At 38.0% G+C, this 24884-nt stretch overlaps 1 protein-coding gene across 1 annotated transcript in view; it reads right to left on the bottom strand.

Annotated features, from left to right (window-relative positions):
* LOC134002192 (E3 ubiquitin-protein ligase HECW1) overlaps positions 1 to 24884 on the bottom strand; it is a 70082-nt gene that overhangs the window by 38766 nt on the left and 6432 nt on the right. The window contains exons 5-6 of the mRNA XM_062441489.1: positions 18178 to 18253; positions 12072 to 12241 (exon numbers count right to left, since the gene is read on the bottom strand). Coding sequence (XP_062297473.1) covers positions 12072 to 12241; positions 18178 to 18253 — 246 coding nt within the window. The remainder of the gene's footprint in view (positions 1 to 12071; positions 12242 to 18177; positions 18254 to 24884) is intronic.

A 24884-nucleotide genomic window follows, 5' to 3' on the forward strand; every position in this document is an offset into this window, starting at 1 on the left:
AGCAGGGGTCTGATCGTAGTCCAAGCTTCTTAAGAGTTACTTTAGTGTCTGGGACTTTAACTGTCCAAATCCCTCCAGCGCCTTTTTTTCCCCACTCTTTCCAAAAAAACAAAATTCAGAGGGAGACAGTTAATTCAACTTAAAGCTCTTTGAGACGTGGTTTTACTTTTCTGCTATCAAAAATGTTGTAAATGCTTAAATGGATATCGGCTCAAATTACCGTATGAGCTATTAGCAGCTATAATCCGAGAATATCCACAGTGATTCTGCCCTTGAAACACGAGGAGCCAAAAAACAGAAAACAGCTGCACACTTCAGGATATATATATTTACCAAGATCTCAAAGATCAGACAAGTATGAATAAACAAGGAACGTATCATAGAACAAGACACAGCTGAGTGGGATGGGCAGTGGAAAAGGAGGGAAACATAAGGATTGGTTTACAATGAAGACAACAAAGGTGTAGAAGGCAACACACAGGGAAAGGCTAATGAGACTAAATAGTGAACAGGTGTGCAGGAGTAATCAGTCTGAGGAGGACATCGGCAACACATGAGGAACACAAGAGCTTACAAACTATCAGGAATAAAACCAAAGTAAGGAGTAAGATTAAGCTAAAGAAAACAAGACACCTGGAATGTATGCACACCTTTTCTTGATTAAGACTACCCATCATTCATCCAACAGTATACTGTATTTCTACCTACATCAGACCACATGCCAAAAAACTGGGTGTTATATTCAACAGTGATCTAAACTTCAATAAACAATACATTTCGTTGTCATGTCCAGCTTTTTTCTCAGAACCATCTCCCAAATCAGGCATTTCCTCTCACCCTCAGACCTAGAAAAAGTCATTCATGCACTAATATCATCCAGACTGGACTACTTTAACTCATTCTACCATGGCATTTCTCAATTTACAATTTACCATTTCTTGTCTACAACTTCTTGCAAGAACAGACTAGTTACTAACAAGATCCAAAAAATGAGACCACATCACCCACGACTTTGCATCCTTACAATGGTTCCCTGTTCATTACAGGATAACATTCAAAATTCTCCTAATTATTTACAAATCCCTCCATGGTCTCACCTCCTATATATATTTCAGAACTTCTCACCCTTTACAACCCCAACAGACCCCTCAGATCCTCCCACCTCAGCATGTTGGCAGTGCCCTGCTCATGAAAAAAAAAAAGGCTTGGGGCCTTTTCTGTAGCGGCCCCCTCAGCTGTCTGTTCATACTTTTAAAATGCATCTAAAGACTAACTTTTATTATTATTCTCTTTTCTCTTTTAACCAACACATACTGCTCATATTCAGACTCTTCACAGTATCCCCTCATAATTAGTCTCTACCAAATTTCTGCACAACAAATCATTCATGAATACGTCATCAGTCACAGATTATAAGTGAGATGAATCCTTAATGAAGCTTTCAGAAAGCTGAGAGAGTTTATTATTCAGTTTTTACAATTCATGTTTATGGAGAAAAAACATGAACTATATTAAATGTGATGAATGCAACAGTATTTTTTTGAATTTTTGAACAAATGTGGGTCAAAAACTCTTTAATTAATTATAATTAATTAACTGCATTAATATGTTTTTTTATATTTAGAGTGAATTTACTGCTTTTAAATGTAAAAATGGGTCAAATTTGACCCTGAACAGTATGTGAGTGTTAATTGTGTTTAATCTGTTTTATTTGGTATCAGACTTTTTGGGGATTTCAATTTGTGCTTACATTTTGTTGTTTTCATTTTGATCCCTTCATTAAGTCTGTTTGCTTTTTAAAGTGCTACATAAATAAAATAAACTTGAAACTTATATTTACATAAGATGCAAGTTAATAGAAAATATTTCCTTTGACATCACATATAGAATTTCAGCATAATAGATGAAGTATTTTATGTGGCGTTAAAGGAACAATGTGTGCATTTGATTGCATTCATGCTCAATCCATCATGTTATGAACCGGGTGATTTCAACTTGTTTTATGAGTATTTGGATTTTCAATCAACTAATCATTGTGTGTATACAAAATATGAAAAGTGTGTATCCTCTCCCTCTGTGCATGTTATGTACACATCCCTGTTTGACTTTCGGAGGCCTAATGAGCCCTGTTTAATTATTTGGAGCTGGAACAAAGTCTGAACGCTAATAATGTTTATGCATGGAACTCATTTTCAGAACTACAAAGTGATTCAGACCAACAAAAATTCTACTCTGACTGGTTCTCGACATATTGGCTCTGGTTTCAGAAAGAATTTGTGAAAACATAACGAATCATAAATAACTACACTGTACAAACCACACCATTAATATATTCCCATGTAGAATTCTAATAAAAGCTTTAAACTGTTTCTTGTTGGCCAAAGCCAGTTGGCCTCATGAACATTGTTTAACCCTTTCCATTATTTACATTAGCTTAAATGTGTCTCTATGCTGTCACCTCTACTGTCTTACCAACCTTCACCTTAAGTACACAAGCAGCTCTTCAACACCTATCCATGTAACAGAACAATATGTTTGGTGTGTTAAAATTGTATTGGTGAGAATGACTGTTATTCTGTACATATTTTCTTTATTCTAATAAAATTCTGAGCATAGAGCTGTGAGAACCTTTATGAATGGTATTTTTATAGCATCATAAATGTGTAAACATGTGAGTGTGGTGCTTTAGGGAACCTGTCGGAAGCAGTTCTTTACAGCACCCGACAGGGCTCCGCTGTGGTACAGAACAAGCCCGAAGCAGACTCAGGGTGCTTCTATGATGTGAGATTTATTACTCTAATAGCTATCCTGTCTTGTTGGGTTTAACAGCATCAGATAATATTTTCCTTGTAAAGTAGTTTTTATTTATCGTGCTTATTCCCAGGGGTCAGAAAACACATGCATTGTTACTTTCTGTAACATATTTTGTAGGTCCTGAGCCTCAACTGAGGTAACCCCGATGACATCATTATGACATCATTAGAGTTACTTTCACAGACTTGACAAACGTCTTCCACATAGGACATCATGTTTTCACAGGAATTTAACTGAGTAGAAACATGACGAATAAACTAATCGAGTGTTTTAACTTTTGACTCGACCCTTAAATTATTCTACATGTTTTCACACATAAATTATTAAATGTCACCTGAGGGACTGACACTGAAATTTACAGTGCAACTTAGTTGTATTTTAACCAGCTAGTCAGAGTGTGTGTGTGTGTGTGTGTGTGTGTCTGTGTGTGTGTGTGTGTGTGTGTGTGTGTGTGTGTGTGTGTGTGTGTGTGTGTGTGTGTGTGTGTGTGTGTGTGTGTGTGTGTGTGTGTGCGTTCAACTGTCTGTATTTGGTTTCCCTGATGTGGCCGACTGTAAATATGTGTTCTTGTGTCTTGTGAACATAATCTGCAGTTGAAGGGGTTTGTGATATTTCATTTTCAATCTTGCTCGGAGCAGATAAAAAAAAAAAAACATAAAAACGAAAACAGATATGGAGGAAAACGGGGAAAGAGAGGAGGAAGGAAAAATGAGCGACGGAGCACATTGAAATACATTTTAAAAAATGCATCTGGTTGATTTGGGATGAAATGAAATGCGGTGACATTGTGGTGGCTGAGAAGGTGGAGAGAAATGAGGAGAGGGGAAGGGAAGAAAGGCTGGGCTGGGGAAATCAGTGTGCAGGGTGATAAAGGAGGAGGATGAAAAGGAGTCAGACTGAATAATTTACAAGATGAGCCAGAAGGGAGCCGACAGAGCAAAAGTGTGTGTTTGTGTGTGTGTGTGCAGGGGTGCGGGACAAACTCAATAAACGAGAGAGAGGAGGAGGACGAGGAGGAGGAGGATGAGGAGAGAGCGTGTGTTGTTGCAGCAGACGTGTTCATCTGTAGAAAGAGCAGTGAAATGAAGCTGTAGTGGAGAGAGACGTGAGAGGTTAGGAGGAATAAGAGGAAGGGAGGAAAAAGGAGAGAAAAGAATGGAATAAGGGAAGCTGAGACACATTTTAAAGAAGAAAAAAAAAAGCTCTTTGATTTATGGAAGTGAAGAATAAGACACGCTAATAAAACAACTCACAAGAAATAGATCACACAATTAATCATATGTGTGCTAAAAGAGGAGGGGAAAAAGGCAATGCATTATTTAAAGGGGTATTCCACCAATATACTCTTACATAAAGTCGAAAAACTTACAAGAGACAGAGATGTCCTGACTTTAAGTTCCTAGTATGGGTCAACCTGTGTGTTTGGGGGTGGGAGGGTGGCACTGGTCATTTAGGGACCGATCTGGCTTCTAGCTCTTAGTCTGAATAGATTCTGAAACTATGAGCATGGGACATATTTCATTGACCATCTGCATCACTGTCACATGTTTTAAAAGTTCCACCATCACAGCTTGATGCTTAAGTCTTCAGAGTGGTTGTCACTGCAGCAACTAACAAGTTTGACTTTAATATGTAGTTTAATATGAGATTAAATAGAGTGTTATATATATAATTGAACCCTTACATACTGTTCAAATTTGACCCATTTTTACATTTGACAGCTGTAAAAAAAAAAAAAAAACAAAAAAAAAAACAACATGCATATTTCTTTTAGCTGGACTTTTCCTAATGTGACCCACAGTTTACAAAAATGGAAATGTACCTGTCTTTATTTTAACATTTTAAAAATCAGCATTCAAACATGTTGTAATCATCATAATCTATAAAATGTTCTCCTGGACCATAAAAAAGTGATTGTGAATGCCTTTTCCCCATAAGATTAATCATACAGAAGGATTAATCAAACATTTATTAATGACTAATGGGGTATTCATGAATGTGGATTGGTGTAGAGACTAATTATGAGTCAGAATATGAACAGTATGTGAGGGTTAATAAAGGAAAGGGTACACATAAATCGATATGATATAATGGTATGTATGCTTAGTTTTTTTTATGGGCTGCATGCTTTTATGATGGTTACATACTTGTATTGAGTTGCTTGTGGTTACAATGCACCATCTCATTAAAATTACAACTGAGTATTGAGCTATATGGATATAAAGCCAATACAGCTGGAAGAAAACAAGAAAACATTTTTTCCCTCCTTCTCCAAACTGCACAGAATATTTAAGTAGTTATTTTTAGTGTTAGAGCTTTGTGTCTTTTACCTCTATTCCTTCCTGGCCTGACATTACAGGAAACATGACACATTGATGTCAGTATCACTGAGTGAGAGAGATACAGTATGAAGATCACTTCAGAGTACATGATTCTTCAGTCAGGATCACAGCTACAGCAGCTGGCTTCTCTATTATTAAATGGTACATGTATAGTGTGCTCGGTTCTTCTTTGGGACACGGTGACATTATTACAGCACTACTGTAATGAACTGTAAGCTGGGGATGTTCTGAAAAATGATTTTATCTTTTACATGCAAAAAATGAGATAATGGAAGCAGGACAAACTCTCCAATCAGCAGTGTGAGCTAAAGTGTGACACATGACACAAGAATGAGACACAGGCCTCCCTCCATGTGGCAGCTATTGATCTTTATAAAGTAGTAAAGGTCATTTTCAATGGGAGGTGCACTTGGTTTTATATTCATGTCACATCTACAATGCACGTATGAAAAGGTGAACATGTAGAGCTTTATCATGGACAAAAAGGAAGAGCGTCACAAAGGGGGCCAAACAATTTTAAGATATGCATCATGGGCAATTTTCCCATTATTTTAGATTTAATATTATATTTCAACATTTTGTATTTGTAGATAATCATCTTGATAACCATCTTTGTGACTAAGGGTGTTGATAGCTTTGGTCTGAATCAGTGGATGAGTCAGTATACTTGCATTTTCCCCACAGACTATATAAAATATGTTTGTAGTGAGTTTCCTGTACTTTTAACTATTTGTTGGCGTGTGACTGTGGGCTACCAAGCGTTTCCTGAGTAGGATGTGCACACATCCTCAGAAATTAAAGGACTTACACACCTACAGTGAACCCATATGGGTGTTTTCACTTATACTGCCTGATTACTCTTTCTCACAACAGTGTGGTTGTTTAAAAACTGTGTTCTCTCTGACCTCCTGTGAGCAGTAAACTCTGGACCACAGGCTGCATATAAAGATGGACGTAGTGAAGTGTAACGTCACCCGCTGGTTTCATTGGAGCCGGTTTGAAGCCCAGAGTTGCAGCTTATGTTTGGCATCATCTTTTCCGTTTAGAGCCAGGACCTTCCAAATAAAGTGTTGCCTTTAATGTACTAGAAACACGCTCCACTATCTCAGACCTAAGCTAACACTAGCTTACTGGGAGCACAGAATGCTGCACATTTTATTACCTTTATCTGGTATCATACTCAAGTAATGTTAAACTTAGTAAAATATTATACAATAGCCCAAGTCAGTGCGAGTCACTGACACTGGGAGAGCAGCTGGTGAGCCAACATGACCATCAGCACATTTATTAGAGGGTCTGTATTTAGTAATAGTCTAAACTGTCTCGATGTGGTTGTTCTAGTCCTCACCAGAGTACCAATGCTGTGTTCAGATCTGCCCAAACTGAACATACCAAAAAAACTAAACAAATGGTCCCATTCAACTGGACAAATCCTCAAATGTCATAATAGTTTCTGTACATTTCATTATCTAGGTTATATTGTGGGGTAAGGACTGAGCACTTTACTTAATAGCAGTGCAAGATATAGTTACATGTCATGTAAGCCTATTCATTCAAATACTTTCAAGGTTCAAGTTATTTCCATTAGATTTTAAAGATAAAATGACATTACTCAGATGAAATTCGAGTATCCACTGATTAATTCTTTTTAACCTCTTTGAACCTCTGCTACCATTCTATCTCCATTCGCACTGTAGGTCATCCATTGCAACTCTACAGGCTTTTCTTGCAGAACCAATTTCCAAAATGACCATTTTCACAGAAAAATCCAATTGCAAACGTGACCATTGGGCCAGTGTATTGTACCCTGAGGGGATTCAGCATACTGAATTTAAGAAATAAAACACAAAAAAAAAAAAATGTTTACGGTTCCTGGACACAAAACTTTTAAAGTCTAGACATGAAGTCGATAGAAGTTTGATTAACAAACTGCAGCTAATTTCATTTGGACATGCATGACAATTGCTCCCTGAGGCCTGTACCTCACTACTGGTCTGGATCAATATTTGAGATAACCTCATTAATTAAAGTTTAAATCAAATGTTGGTGTATTCAAACAAAGTACAGATGATTATCCATGTCCAAAGTCCTAAAACATCTTTTAGACTGGACAAGAGTAAAATTCTGTGGATCATCAATAAACAATGAATCAATCCATATCATATTAAATATCCTACATCATATCATCACTATTTATAGAACACATTTTCATAAAGTGTACCTTCCAGGGTGGTATATGTACACAGTATGAATAGTATGCTGACTGAGCCAGCATGCTATGGACACCCATTACACTGATATTGTGCATTACAGCCAAGCAAGCTGAGCTCCACTCAACATAGAAGCTGTTTGATTTAATGCAGTGTCCCTTTTGGCAGCATCCACTCAACTCTAAGCCACTTTCGTTTTCCAGAGTACAGAGTCTCCCGAAAGACAAAATAAAAAGTACAGACTGTGCGGGGGATAGCTAACTGTAAAACATTCTGAGACATGCAGAAAAGCACAAAGCTCAAGATTATGCAAAAAGTGTGTTTTAATGTTCCAACCTATCCATTGTATCAGTCTCATCAGTCATTAGTCTCTCCAATGTCTTGATCTCCACCAAGAACTGTTCAACTTGAAAAATGTATAATGTATTGAACGATCTTTCTCAAGAATCACTGACTCTACTTTAATTCCATGAAAGTAACCAGATAGACTGTAGAAGACCCAGAGAAAACACTCTTCATCAGCCAAAGTAAAGATGGCTTACTGGAGCCAATGTCCAATGGATATAAATATGGGTCATCTGAGCTCACCACACACAACTGCAATAGTCATCTTCACATAGGTTTTGAGAACTCTGTGACTCATACAAGTAATAGTCATGCATCTCTAGCAAATCGGGCCATCGGTGAACCTCAAGCAGAAACAGCTGATGCACAGGTTAATGGATGGGTGTGGTGCACCTTTCATACCAATCGCCCTTTCTGAGCACGATGTTAGGAGGGCTTTCAAACATGTGTCCACAATGATATTCAATCTGTCCCTAGTTCAGTCTGTAATACCCACATGATTCAGGAAGTCCACCATTGTTCCTGTGCCCAAGAAAACAAGACCAGACAATGCAAGGCCTGAATGTCTACCTACTAATGAATGGCACCTTATCTCTAAAGTGATAAAGTACTTTGAATGGCTAGTCATGAATTACATCTGCTCCTCAATACCCAGCACACTGGACCCACTACAGTTTGCCTACAGTCCGAACCGATTAACGGAAGATACCATAGCACACATCCTTCCCACCACCCTATGTCAACTGGACATGAAAGGGTGTAATGTAAGATTACTGTTCATTGACATTTAACACCATAGTTCCCTCCAGGCTGATCACAAAGCTCAAGGATATGCGATTAAACACCTCACTGTGCATGTGGATCCTTGACTTCCTAACAGGCAGAACCCATGTGGTGAGGGTAAGCGGACACGCCTCTTTTACCCTCATCGACTACATTTTGAGCCCCCCGTTGTATTCCCTGTATACAGACTACTGTATAACCAGTGGACTTTGGAAAGAAGCAATGAAGAACTACACCCCCCTTAATATCAACATCCTTGGTGGAAAGAGCAGACAGCTTCAAGTACCTTGGTGTCCATCACTGTGAGACTGACCTCGGCACTGTATACTTAATCAGTGGTGAGAAAGGCTTGAGGAAATTCCAGATATCCCCTTAAATACTGCAGAATTTCTACTCCAGCACTATCAAGATCGTCCTGTCAGGGAACATCACTACCTAGCATGGAAACAGCACCCAACAGGACAGCAAGGCCTTGCAACGAGTGGTTCGTGAGGCTGAACATACAATAGGTGATGCTTGGTCCAGTCTAAAGGATATGTACACCAGGCACTGCTAAAATAAGGCTAGGAGAATCATTAAGGATCTCAACCACCAAGATAATGGCCTTTTCTCTCTGCTGCGGTTTGGAAGAAGGTATTGGATACGCCAGGCCAGCACTGACAAGCTCAGGAAGAGATTCGAGCCTCAGGCCACTAGGATCCTAAATGAGGTCACTGCCTAAGACTGCCCCCCCTTCTATTCCTATTATATTTAAACTCATTTTGATGCACAAATTTAAGGGACTGGTGGGATCACATTCCACTGTGAATGTACCTTATATGGGTGCATGTGACAAATAAACTTGATTTATTGGTTTTCATTAAAAAGAAGCTTTTTCTGTGGCTTTTCAACCTAACTAAATAATGCACTTAAGCAAAAAACTGACATTGATTAACAGAAAAACATAGATTAATAAACACAGTATTCCTCTAAAGTTATGATCTAACATAATAACAATCTAAATATGATGACAGTTATAATTCCACCATGATCATCTCACTGTTTAAGTCTTTTTTTAAACACATAATAGTTTGGTATAATACCTATTTTGTCCCTGATAATCTGTCATGAGGTTTCTGAATAATCTCATCAGGAGCATTTGGAACAAATCATTTTAAAACATGGTTTTTGATGACATGAATATTATTCCACATTAGCTATGAAAGTTAGAATATGAAAATAACTGGTCTTTTCTTTCTGATTTGTTCTAATAAAGCACACTGAAGGCTATTCCGAGGCGTCAATGACAGCAGCACTCGATGACACTGATTATGATGTACTAGCAAATCTGGAACACTGTATTAGTGTACATGACAGGGGCTGACATTAGTGATATTACTCACCTTAAATGTTCCACTTATGACATTGCGCCGGAAACTATGAACCCTTAGTTATAAGTAGAAAGATCATTAAGGAATGGTGGAAATAAACCTCAATGGTTGGAATCAAGTGGTACTGACACAGTAGTGTAGGACATTATAATAAATGGAATGAGATCATTGTAATAATAATGCCCACAGGAAAGCTGACCACGTTTTTAACTAAAATCAGAGTTAAACAGATTTTAGTTATTATTTATTACATTTTTAAACTAGTCTGCTTCTTCAGGTCTAGGTTGATGAGGTTTGATAGACAGTGTGCAGGAAACATGAACAAAGAACTCCACAACTGTCATCAGATTTAGATTCAAATGTCACTAAACTCTATATGTTGAACAGAAAAGTCTCGTCACCTCAACTGAGCCCTGCTAAATATACTGTCAATTATTATTATGTTAATTCATTTTCTTTACCGCTTATCTAGAGGGTCAAAGGGGAGCTGGAGCCAGTTTCAACTGACACTGGGTGAGGCCAGTCAATCAATTAAATATTATATGTATTTAGTGATTCCTCTGGTCTTCCTACAGTAGATTATTATATTTAAAACCCCTTGCTCAAGCCTTGAATCTAACATGTCTACAGCAGGATTGATCTGGAAATGAACTTTCCAGAAACAGACGGTTTTCCAAGAAAAAGTCCTAAATGAGAAAATCAATTGGCTGATCTTGTTTTCCACAAAGCAAACATGATTTCCATGGATTAGATTGATCCTCTTACTCTACTGCTGAAACCTAAGGAGCACCCACTCATCCCTCTTTTGTGCAGCTTGTCTGTTGTTCTGGGTTAAAGAATTTTAGAAACCTTTTTTCCTCTAAAACATACGTTAAGTAACAATCCAATATTGATACAAATTATCTTTATTATTTTATTGAAAGAGTAGCCATTATTTACTCTACATCTGAAATGGACAAATTACCTGATTATTGTATTAATCCAATGACCTGTATGCGTCTGCAGAAGTGGAAAAACAAGCGGTGTGACAATGACAGTACCAGTTCCATGTTTGTTGGTTATTAGTAGGATAAAGATTAACGTCTCAAGTCTCAACCATTTAAATCTTCCTCAAAATGTTCACTAACATTCATTTCATGACATAATCTTGGCATAATGTTATCCAGAAATGTAGCTTCTTCTCTCAAGTTAAACCCAGACAGTATTTGAGTGAGCAGGTGAGTGAATCCAGCTTCAGTAGCTGTGGTAATACTATGTAAGCAGGAACAATGGAGTGAGCAAAAGCCAGAATTTCTAATGACAACTGGATTCTGTGAAGAGTTAGCCTGTTGTATTACTGCAGAGCACAGTTACATGAGCACTGAATGTTAAAGCTGGAGTGTGGGGATTTAGTCTTCCCCTTCTTACATCATAGACTCCACCGTCTACTCCGTCACTACTGTGGTGTCTGTAAAAAGGTGGATAATTGTTTTGGGCTTCACACAACGACTTGTTTCCCCATTTGGTCCACTGACATTTGGAAAGTCTAGAGTAGCCGCACAATTAAATTATTTTATATCCATTTCAGTTAGAAGGTTAACCAGAAGTTAGTCACTGGGCACATTCAAACAGCCAGAGCAGCCCAACATGAGATTTAAACACTCTGTATACCAGAGTTAATATAGTTTTGAAATTTTCATTAGTTTGTATTTTTCAGTTAAAAAAAAAAAAAAAATTAAATTTAAAGAAAAAAGACAAACTAAATCAAAATCAGGTGCCAAAAACCTACAGTGTGTGGGTCTGTGAAACACAAAATGCTGCAGGAGTCCTGATTTCAAGCTCCTTTCACAGACACAATCCTTGTCTACAGACAACAGAACACATGCACACATATGTCTGACATCCATTTTCCATCCAATTGAGAATGATTAAGAAACCATCGCTTTTTTGTCTTCGTTCAAAGTGCACTTATTCATTTCCACTTGTTCGATAACAGCAGGAGACTCTAAGCCAAAGTCGGTGAGGTACAGAAGGCTGCACTTGGAAAGAATGATGAAGAACACAGACGACACAGGAAGCAATATGGATACAGATAATGAAGTTTGAATAATTTACATTTCTAAATATATCACGGAGATGGCTAAATACACACGAGAAAGAGAAAGTGTTCCTCTGTGTGTGTGTGTGTGTGTGTGTGTGTGTGTGTGTGTGTGTGTGTGTGTGTGTACCTCCATGTTCCATTGTGGGTTGACTGTGTTGCAGACCACGCTGGAGCGTTTCTCCTGACCGTGGTGCTGCAGCGAGGGGAAGATGCTGTGTTTTCCAGGCTGAATGGAGAGCTTCAGATACGGGTCCGGATTGAAGAACATCCCCTTCTTCAAACCAAGTGCCTGGAGGTCTGAAGCAAAGAAGGAGGGTGTCATGTGAAATAGGGATTACCTCTCTTGAAGATGAGAAAAGTGGTCACAGAAACCACTGACACTTCTGACATGAAGTGAAAAGGTATATATTTCAATGATTATATCGTCAGCAAAAAAACAAGTTTTACTTGAGAGTTAATGAAATTAAAAAAGACACTCAGGCCTGCAGCTACCATATAGTTGAATTGTTTTAAGATTCATTACATTTAGAGTCAATATATTAAAATGTAACTCAAATTTTAAATAAAAAACAAAACAAGAATTTAGTTTTCCTCTACAATAAGTTTATTCTAAGTATGAAGAGAGATTTGAAACAGCATTTTTGACCTTCATTTTGGGAAACAGGGTAACACTTTTCTGGACGTCTCCATTACAAGTTGGAAACAACAACATAATCTGTTCTCCATCTAAATAAAACTTCTAGAAAATATGATTAAGCAGCCTTGATAAAAATTGTAACTATAAAAATCTTTTAGGGAAGGGGGTTAAGTGGTTGTTTGGGCTCATGATCTCAGTAAGTCTAAAATCTCAGCTACGGACCTGTAGCAGAGAAGATCATCGGGGTCTCACCCCCCTCCCTTCATGACATCTACGAGGACAGATGCAGGAAGAAAGCCCTCTGCATTTTGAAGGACTGTCACCATCCAGCTCATGGACTGTTTGACCTTATGCCTTCTAGCAAGAGATATGGCCCCATTAAAGCAAAGACGGTCAGAATGTGCAACAGTTTCTTCCCACAGGCCTTATGAATTATAAATATGAATTAATCACTGCTGCTTTTATGTCTGTCTTAGTTTAGGATTTTTTTTAATGAAGTATGTATGTGTATGACATTGTTTTATTTCATTTAACTTTGGCACAAGGATCCCGAAGCTGGAGAGAAATACTTGTCAGGCTGACAGTCAGTTTTTATAGGAATATTATGGACTTTTATTTATAGAGAAGATTACTGGAAAAATACAGTCATGAGTGACATGAAATGATGACAAAACAGATCTGCTGGTGTGTTGTGTTGCCATAGAAATCCCAGACAGTGCTACACATAATTGCCAATAAGTAGATTGCAGTGACGAGAAGTGTGCAGGGTTGTTGACACTTCTGTGATATTCCTTTATTGAATTTCTTTAACTGTATCAAGGTCATCTTGTCTTTGTTTTTTTGGTCTTTTTGTGTGCGTGTGTGTGGGGTGGGGTCTGAAATTGAATTTCAAGTGGTATGTGCATAATTTGAGTTGTAGAGGCATCCAGAGGAGGATCCTCTCACACGATCCAAGGTAATATGCAAATATAACTCAAACTCATCACACACACACACACACAGCATTATGCAAAACGCAAGTGAATAAAAATGTGGCCAAACAGCAGCAACCACCTTTCTGCTAAAATATAACATCAGGGCTAAACAAAGAACAGTAGAAAGTGGTGAATAAAATATCTCCACTGATTGAAATAAACAGTCCGTGATAGTTTGACACTGTGAACAACTAAGAAAAATATCCAAAAGATCCTTAATCATGTTTTTAGGGGACAATGGGGGACAAATATTATGTTTTAATTAATGTAATATCAATTGTGTTTTATTAGTATTTATACTCAACTTGTGGAATTCAAATAAATATTCAAATAAATAAAAAAAGAATAAGATAAATAAATGTTTTCTTATATCAAATAAAGTGCATTATACAAAAGCTTTTGATTGTGCTTCTTAAATAAAGTTCTTAGTTTTAGAAAAATAAAAAAGAATCCCTTTTTACTTTCACGCTTAAACTTAAACCATGAACTTAATTTCACATCTAATAACTTTATAACAAAACACCTCAACACATATGAACTCTTTACACTGACAGTCCAGTCTCTCCGCATGTCCATTTGATTGGCTGATTAGTGTCACGTGAGAAGATTGGTTATGCACAGTGGTCGGTTTGCGAGGGCCACTCCACTTTTACCGTAACAGCTGGAGAAGCTGTGCTGCTTAAAATAGAAACGCTCGGACACAATTTAACAATCCTCAATATTTCATCATTTACAGGTTCAGGTCCGGATAGGACGGCGTCTGGTCCTGATCCGGACTGCGGCCCTACTATTAGTGACCTCTGCCCTACAATCTTCCAGGATAGGAGGGAGGATGTTAGCTTGTTACAATCTTCAACCTCACCATTTGATGACACTAAATCTTATGTTTAAGGTGGTGTTCATGCCAATAACAGCAGTGTTAAAAAGCAGCCTCGTCATTCTTTTCAAACAGACCATTGTGTTGGAACAGAAAGTGTTCTGAAACATTGAGGCCATGCAGGACAGAACAGAACTGCATTTTAACACGATGGAATAAAGGCGTTACACAAAAACCTTTTCCTGACTCTAGAGATATAGGAGAATTCTGCCAAGACCAAATCATTTCTTTGGGTACTGTCATCTGAAAAAATCCAATGAAGGCTTTAACACCCATGTTGCCCCCGTCGTCACTCAATGCGACCCACGAGTCAGTTGCCAAAATATCAATAAATTGCTTGTCTCACAGGTGTGGGAAGCAAGCAGGTCATTTGACCACATGTGAACCAGATCCTAATTGTAATTTTACTGTAAACTGACAGAGGGTGCTCCTTTGAAACGATAGAGGTCTGTAGCCATGCAATTGCGGTCTTGCCTGGTCTCGAACAGTGACATGAGTGGCCAAACCAAAACACTGGACCAAGAGAACCGGGCAAGAAGGGAAACAGATGATCTCTTTTCAGAATTCAAAGGCAAACCGATGTGCTTAGTGTGCCTGGAAACAAAACCAGCCATGAAGGATTTCAATTTGAGTCGCTGTTACAGCATGACACACAAAGACACATGTAACATGTACACTGGAGCTGCCAGAGCTACTATCATCGCTAACCTCAAAATAACCTTTTTACTAAAGCCACAATAACATAGGGGTCCTCTCTCTAGAGTCTAGTCTAGATTCTGGTTTAGGTCCAGAATACATGAATGACATGTTAGTAGAATATAAACCCAGTAGGGCTCTGAGATCTACTGACTCAGGTCAGATAGTAGAGCCCAGAGTTTAGACTAACCATGGTGAAGCAGCTTTTAGCTGTTATGCTGCACACAACTGGAACAAACTACCAGCACAACTGAAATCAGCCCCAACTGTGAACATTTTTAAATCCAGGTTAAAAACACTTCTCTTCTCCTGTGCTTATGATTGAGCTCTTTCAAAGCACTTTAAATTGTAATCTTTCATTTGCACTCTATGTCCTTTTAATGATTTTAAAGCAAATCATTATTTTATGCTGCAACCTTATATTTAATCCTCTATTGTAATATTTTATTTCTCTCTCTTTCTATGTTTCTGTACTTTGTTTTTATTATTAGTGTGTGTGTGTGTGTGTGTGTGTGTGTGTGTGTGTGTGTGTGGGGGGGGGGGGGGGGGGTTATGTATGGGTTTACTATGATTGGGTTTTATTTTTATTTCTCAAATTCCATGGTTTTTTTTCAATATTTTTCTGTTAAATGTTTGTTTTATGTAAAGCACATTGAGTTGCCACTGTGTATGAAATGCGCTATATAAATAAAACTGCCTTGCCTTGCCTTGCCTAGAGTCGTATGCTGTTTCCCTTGAGCTTGCTAAAGCAAAGAAGCTACTGTCATATGTTGAAATAGTGAAAGAAAGTGCAGTAGAGATGGTTACAGCTTTTGGAGATGGCTAAGAGCTTTGAAACAGTCTCTCTGTCCCATCGCACATTGATGCAAAGAATTTCTGACATTCAAAATCATATCAAGGAAAAGCTAAAACAAGTCGTGCATGACTGCATGTACCTCTCCTTGGTGTTGGATGAAAGTACAGATGTGAAGGATATTGGCCAGCTTCTCATTTTCAAAAGAGCAATTGACAGTTCACACAAAGGTATTGAAATTAGTGTCTTTGCATGACACTACCAAGGTCAAAAATGATTTCAATGTTGTTTAAAGTGTGCATGGGGTCTTTGACAAGCTTTCATCTGTTATTACAGATGGTGAACTATCAATGCAAGGAAGACACACTGGATTTTATTGGTGTTTCGGGTTAACCAGTGGCCGGGTTAACTAGTGACTTTCAGCTGAGTGCGTCATGGTTGTCATGGTGACAGCAGCTGTTGAAAACATGAACAGATCATGTTGGTGTTCTGCTAAAAGTTTTAAATGATCATATTTTCAGCACAGCATATATCAACTGGCTCTCTTTGTATAACTTTAAGTGAATTAAAGAAGCATTCACTTTTCTTCACTTATTTTTCTTTGCATTCTCAATAGCCAGCACGGATGACTGAAGTGAAGAAGAAAGAAGATGGAGAAAAAAGGAAAAGTAAGTGAAACGTTTTTATTAAAAATGTTAACGTCGCTATGTGACTGTACTTTTCAATGTGTTATATTTATATCATCGGACCACTCACTTCCGTTGTGGCCTTTTTTTAAAAATTTGCATCGTAGCTTTTTTATTTGCGTTGTGTTGTTTGCATTGCGGTGTCCTTTCTCAGCCACCATACAAGCATGTTTTGGAGCATAAACATCTGTGAGAACGGCTTCTCAACAGTGAATCACATCAAGTCAAAAGAGAGAAACAGGCTGACAGATGAAACTCCAGCTCATCCAGATTGGATGCTCAAAGATTGACACTGTCTCTTGTACGCCAGCAGGAGAGGCCACAAGTATCTCATTAACAATTTATACTAATCCACTTGTGGGTGAGGGTCAACGGCTTTTGAGATACTTATTTGAAACATGTCATGGAATAGGAGGGTAGAGTAGAAATGTTTTATGTTACTGTTAATGCCCTTAGTGTTAACTTTTGTACTATTATTAAATGATGATTTTTAACACCCCATTGCACTGAAATACTGTTAAATCACTCAGAAATATGGACATTTTGTTTCTCTTAAGCTCATTAAATGAATGGAAGTATTACTAAATTCATTTGAATATGAAAAAAATAAATGTTGGTAATGATCACCAGTGCATATTTAGTTACTTTCATTAGTCAGTGAAGTGGTTACAGTGTCCTACTAGTGGGCGGTCACAATCTGGCACTAAAAGTTTAATGCAAACCTCTTTCATCAAAGTTACCCATCCATGCTCTAATCAAATGGTACATGGTAAATAGTAAATGGACTGCATTTGTATAGAGCCTTTCTATTCTTCCGACCACTCAAAGCACTTTTTATACTACTACAAGCCACATTCACACACACATTCATGTACCATGCAAGGTGTCTGCTCATGATGAGAAGCTAATCATTCATACACACATTGGCACACTGATGGTACAGCCTTCGGGAGCAATTTTGGGTTCAGCATCTTACCCAAGAAAACTTTGACATGGAGTAGACTGGAGGAGCAAGTGGATTGAACCACCAATCATCTGATTAGTAGACCCGCTCTGCCTCCTGATCCACAGCCACCCCGAAACAAGAGTTATGGCTATAATTATGGTTCTCTGAATTCCAGGTGACCAGAGACAGTATATAATATCTGCATTTCCACCATTTGTGATGGTCAGGAGGAACTACTGTAAGTAGAACTCTCCACTGTTGATTTCTGTGTTCATGACATGAACATGACATTGCCTTATACTTCAGGCACAAGGCAATGTTATACATTCTTTTCAGGATTTTTTTTTTTTTTTGTCTTAAGGACGAATTACTTCATTTTCTCTTGTAAAAGGCAATGAACACTATGGACTGACACCAGAATCAATTACAACTGAACATCTGCCTTCAGATAAGCCTAGGCTGGCAGTGCTTTGAGCCTATCGCTGCTTTTAAACAGACAATAGTAAAGTGACACTGCTAAGAGAGTTGCAGGTCAAGGGAAGGGTCAGATGAGGATAGAGTGTATAGAAACACTGATTGAAGGTACTAAGTGCAGGAGTGAAAAGACAGATGTTTACAGCTTACCTGACAAGGAAAAGTTAATAAGCCTCCTGTTTCCCAGTCCATGGTTGACTTCTGGACTAACCACTGGCTTTAATACCTGAAGACACAGATAGGGACAAGACGATGAATTCAAAACTGAGAAACATGAAAACACACTCAAACCTTCCTTCTCTTCTACACCAGCATCTTCCTTACTTTCCTGTAAGATAAATCTTTAATGACGCCCATAAGGAAAGTGGGTCACTGCAGCCATATAACAGTATATATAATAAATGAATAACCGCACACAAGCAGAGAGAGAGAATACAGTCGAGTAAAAGTAAGTAAAATGTTAAAGGCAAATTTGGATAGTAACTAAATATAGTATGAATACATTTACAGGTATAAAGATATAGAATATAATGTACAAGAATTTCCAGGTTAGTATCAGAGTATCAGATATACAGAAGGACTGTATATGCTTATTGGTCTCTTAAGAAGGATTATATAGTTTAAAAGTCAATGTATAGAACAATCATGCTTAAATGTACACATTACAGTTTCCATTATTAGAAGCTCTATATAAAAGAGTCAATAGTGGTGAAAAAGTAACCACGTGTAATAACACATTAGGATTTCATATACATGTTTAAGATGAAACAAAACATCCAGTCTCCTTTCAACACACAGCTTTTTTTAAAGTTCCATTTTCAGTTGGCCTGACAGCATCCTGCGATCAATACCCTGTCTTCATTATCCTGACATTGATTCTACAGCCAGGAAGAGGAGGAGCATGGGGGGATGGGAGGGGAGACAGAGGGGCTGATGGAGAGGGCAAAAAGTAAAGGAGGGTATGAATACTGCTGTGTTGTGAACCAGGGACGCTGCCATTATGTGGCATGCATGGTAACCACTCAGATACCAAGGCCCTCCAAGTCTTTTTTCTTTTCTTTCTTTTTTTTTTAGAAAATTGCCAAAATGTTCCTGCTGCAGAGTCTTAAATGTGAATGGTTTTGTGTGTCTTTAGTCTTTTATGATAGTAAACTGATACTTGTGAGACTGAGACGTTTGGTTGGGACACATTTAAGGTTGAATATTGGGCTTTGGGAAACAAAACTTTTTTTTTACATTTTCACCACTTTCTGATATTTGATAGACCAAACTACTAATACTAATCAACAGATTAATCAATAATGAAAATCATTAGTTAGCCCGAGTAAGCATGTATCTCAAAGCATTGTACATCCCATGTTCAGCCCTACTTAGATGCAAGAGCTCCTGTTTGGCTGGATAGTGGCGCTTAGAAGAAGTTATGGGTCCACCAAAATTATTAGAAAGTATGGTCTGGGAACATCTGGCCAATAGTGGAAGAGATACTTAATGCTGTTGAATGTATATTTTCAATATGGTGATAGCTAGGCAACAATGAATGTGACATATACATATAAATATGTAGTATTTGTGTATTTTGATATTTCTGATTTCACAGTGACTAAGAATATACTATCATCTTAGAAAACACTGCCAGTTTGGTTGACCATCAATGCTAAAGTAATAAGACTACAGGAAGTTAAGACGAGAAGTGGACAAAGTACAAACAGCCAGTGTGTCAGTCTTCCTGCAGTATTTCTTTACAAAAGCTCCAAATGAGCTCTGAATGCTTATGCAACTGACTGGAAACACAACACGCCAGTGAAAACAACAAGATAAAGGGATAAAGGGAATGACAGATGTTTGGACCAATTCATTCTAATGAGATGCTAATCTGCCTGGCTGAGTACAGTCATGGAGAAAAGTGCCAGCGTAGGTCTCCTCAATGATTCTAATCTTACAGATAAACCACATGACAACTTCATCCATCTGCAGCCCACTTTATATAGTCGACCAATCTATTGAGAAAAAGTGAAGACAGAGAAAATACTCTTTAAAAATATAACGGGAACAGTATCATTTATAGGAATCCTTTAAGTATTGGAAGATTCTTAAATGATGTAAGAGGAGATAGATTTAACACAACAAAAGCACCCCTCCCCACAACCTTGACAAGCCTGAAAGAGACAGCCCACACTTACAAAGTGGATCCACATCTGATTACAGATCAGATACACAAAGGCTCCGACCACAGTGTAAGTGTGTTTAGGTTATTTTAATACACCCCAATGCCTTTTAAGACAGAGACTCTAAAGCAAACTAACTCAGTTAGTGTTGCTGAACAGGGACACAGGGCAGGGTAGGGTAGGGTAGGTCATGTCAGCTCAGCGTGGAGGAAAGGTCTAGTGGGGGTGGTGTGTGAAGTGCTATTATTTAACGTGGATTTCTCAGCAGTAGTGATGGGTCTATGGTGATGCATACATCCTTTTTAGCAATAGAACCATGAGGTTTTACTGACATTTAAGAGCATAAACCATTTGGAGAAATCTATCATGACAACAAGTATCTAATTGGTATTTACGAGCTGAACTATGCTGTAATAGTTGGAGTCTGAAGAGTTCATGGTGTATTTTTTACATTTAAGGTAGTTCCACCCCAAGTCCAAATTTACATGAAAGATACACACCATAATACCAACAAGATAGGTAGATCCTTTCCTTGTATATGTAGAATTTCTTCTTGACCGTCAAAGATGCAATTTCATGCATTGAAAAAAGCTTTAAGTTCTGTTGGTTCTTTCCAAATTTGTCAAAAACAAGCATTTGATTAACGGGTATTTGTCTAATGGCAGGAATTTAGGGCAAGGCAGAAGCATGAGTTTATGACCGTTTATAAATCTTTTAAGTGAATTATCACCACAGGCTCACATCATTGGGAAACAAACATTTGTTCAGATTAAGGCGAATGACACAACAGGAAAGATTTAGTGGCTTCGTAAACAAATTAATGCATTAACATTGTTTTTCAAATACAAGGCCAGTTGGTGAAAGTCACCAACCTTTCATCGTCTCGCCAGCATTGGATGAACCCCATATGTTCTTTTCATTTTCTTACGCAGCATAAAAAGCTAAATTAATTTCCACTCCCCCACTGCTGACGAGCAAGAAAAACAAAATACAACACAAAACGCTTAATTGTTACTGTGTGAAATTTATGCACAGGCTTTTATGTTATAGTTGATTCATGATACCTATTATTCATTTACTGCTATAATTGCTCCTTCTGTCATCTACCCCGCCTCAACAAATGCCTTATTCACAACTCTGATAACCACATTTATTGTCAGTGTTTGTGTCTCTAAAAAGGGAATATTGGCAAATATATTAGCATTACTGTCCTTAAAAAACAAACCAATTGGGTTGGGTTGGACATTATTTTCCTTTTTCTATGTGTTTCCTGTAATGTTATAGCATGCAGACATGAACATATTTGTGCCCATTGCAAACATCCTGAATATTTCAGGCTATTTATCACAATATATTTTACACACCAGCAGTATTTTGTAACAACTTTACAATCTTGTATTCCTAGTATGTTGATATATAACACACACGCACACACACACACACACACATCTTTTCTAATCTGATATCTCGTTCAACCTATGAAGACATCATAATCAAGTCATTTCCCTAAGTTTCAATTTGCAAAGTCTTTACGCTTTTTGCCATTCTAGCAGCATTGTTCTGGGGATAGCAGTGTGTCTGTTGGTCAACCATTGTTTACAGTTGAATCCTAATGATCTTCTTCGACTTCTGTCATCAGGCCAAACATTCAATATGTCCTACTTTTTGTTTATTGACTAAATACCAGCAAAACAACTTACATTCCCCTCAGCATGGTTAGTGCTAATTAGCAAATGTTAGCATCGTAAGCATTATCTGCTAAACATCAGCAAGTTAATATTGTCACTGCGAGCATGTTAGCATGCTGACGTTAGCATTTAGGTCAAAGCAGCACTGTGCCTAGTAACAACCTCACAGAGCCACTAGCTTATACTGAAACAACTTTCAGAATATATTAATTTAACATTTCACCTTAGCCCTTTTATACATAATTGGATATATTAGCAAACTGATGTATAAGACAATTTAGCAATACAGCGTTAACAATGTTGTATAAGACTATGATAGATTAGATACTTAGGATTAAATTCTACTTACTACAGTAGCATGTCATAAGCTTACTTTACAATTAATGAGGAAACATCAAGCTACTGTTTTTTATTATATATTGCACAATATTATACTTCAGAAGATTAGCTTAGCTTAGATTCTGAATGTAAGACAGACTGACTTCACATTTTTGGTTTTTGGCCCCTGAAAACTAAGCAATGGCTGCTTGCCCAGTTCAACCAAAGACCTATTTATCCTTTCCACGCTGTTTCATTGACTTAATTATGGTAGAAAACCTACAGAATTGATTTTATATTAACTGACAGCTGACAGACCCATACGTCTCGTGCTATTTCTGCAAAATAACTTAATACTTATACGTGTGTGACTCAAGAGAAAGACATGACAAGAGTGACTATATGTTTACCCAGGCTATCCAGCTGAGCCTCGTCCTCCTCCCGCTCCTCCTCTTAGGATGACTGGGAGACAGCAGTCCCAGCTGGAGACACATGCCGTCCATCACATACATACACAAATAAATGCTATGTCTTCTCTGTCTGCAGCGTCTGACAGCTCTGACTTGCTTGAGTAGACAACTGTCAATCCAGACAAATCTGCTCCACTTCTTTCCTGTCTGTCCATCTCCTCTCTGGTTATTTTCTCCACCTTCTCCGTCGGACTCCAGTGGTTTGACACAGTGCTTTATACCTCTCGCCTCCAAAAAGCAGAATGATTTACCTGGACTGGCTTCTCCTCTGTTATCACTCCTACTCTCTTCCCTCCCCATCTCTCTTTTCTATAGCAGTTATTTTTATTCCTTTGTCCTCAGGAAGCAAGAACAGATCAAGTTCTAGACCCATCAGCATTTCCAGGGGCCCACAGCAGCAGAATGGAAAGGCAAACATGGAAATCCAATCGCCCAGCTGGACACCCTTGTGAGACCACAGTCTGACTGATATAGGCTTTAGAAGGGCAATGGCGATGCTGATATACTGATATACTGTGATACTGCTCAAATCGTTATGTGACAACTTCCCAGGGTTTTTGAGCGCCGCTATGCACTTCTCACCTGCTTATCCAATGGCCAGGCACTATCTGGCAGGCCAGGTCTGTACATCAAAGGTTGTGAAAGAGCCGGACGCCTCAAGCAATGAGAGGCATACTGAATCAAAATTCTCAAAGGGACAAACCACCAGGCTTCCCCCCTTTGTTACAGAAGATATAAAGTACTAAATGCCATATTGATTCTTGTTTTGCAATTGATCATATGTAGTTGCAAGTAGTGTAGTGTTTCTTTGCTATCCACAAACCTTTAGAAAATAAGGCTGGCGATATTCTATATTTTTCTTATTGTCAATAAATCTTGTGTTCAGACCAACAATGAACTGATCTACTAACATGTATTGTGTATGTATCCAAAGCCTGATATATCTTATTAATCCAGACTATAGACGCACTGGGTGACATGTTCTTTCATCCCTGAAGAGTGGTTACCATGGTTTGTTTAGAAACGGCTCCAAAGACTAATGGCATCTCGTTTTCATTCTCAGGAGAGTAGTTCCGTGTACAGTTTTTACAATGCTTTGCTAGCTTGTTGTGGTACATTTTAAATTTGTCAATAGACTTCAGTACAAAGTCAAGAGGTTGTGATATGTAGGACAACAAGTTAGTAAAGTTCTATAAATTAAACCATGTTCCAATGCAGGTGCTTTGGTGTCTGACTAAAAATATGATTACTTGTATTAGTTGTTGGAGCCATTTCTAAACAAACTACAGACACTACTGTTTTCAGGGATGAAGGTACGTGTCACCCAGTCTGGCTCAAAAAGAAAAGTGGACCAAAGGACCGAATTGGAGGTCTATAGCACAGAGGAATACGCTGCCTCAGTTACACCATACATACACATACACAATAATTATCAATAGATCAGTTAATTGCTGCTTTGGCTCTGCACACGAGATGTGTTGACAATGAGAAAAATATGGAAAGTTGCCAGACTCATCCTTTGCAGTTGAATATATGCTGTGTATAAGAGAAAATTCTGCTGACATTAACCTTAGAAAAATAAAACCTCACACATTTTACGTAAACACAGTGGGTGGGGTTATGATGGAGTAGTGGTTGAAATTAAGATATACACAGAGTCTGCATAGCTGGATAAAAGGCTGGACAAGAACTGCATTAAGCCAATGTGATTAATATAATATGTTGAAGCTACACTGACTGACTTAACAGTTGGGGTTAAGGCTCACCTAAAATGAAAGGAGATATCCCGTATGGTTGCAGTATGGTTGTGACCAAAGTAATAAAACCAACAACAACCTTCACATGGTGCGCCACAACTTCATTGTCTGTAATGTCACTTGTTAGTGGTGCTGACTTTCCACAAATTGGATAATAATAGTAACATAAAATAGAAACATAAAGCACCAAACCAAAAAACAGCCAAACAATAGATATTCCATTCTATTGGGATTGTAAAGTCCACACAGCAAGGAGATTCTATGCAGATGATTGCCCGCTCTTCAACTGCTCACAAGGTTACATACCTGTTCATCTGCACAGTTTAAGACTTTAAGAATTGATTATGAATAAAGAAATGTCCCATTGAATTGAACTGTCCACCATAGGTAACTATATTTCCTTTAATACAAAGTACTTCTAGTGCTTCTGTACCTTCAGACAAAACAACAAACTCTATA

This window comes from Scomber scombrus, chromosome 20, assembly GCF_963691925.1.
Source record: "Scomber scombrus chromosome 20, fScoSco1.1, whole genome shotgun sequence".
Lineage (NCBI taxonomy): Eukaryota > Metazoa > Chordata > Actinopteri > Scombriformes > Scombridae > Scomber > Scomber scombrus.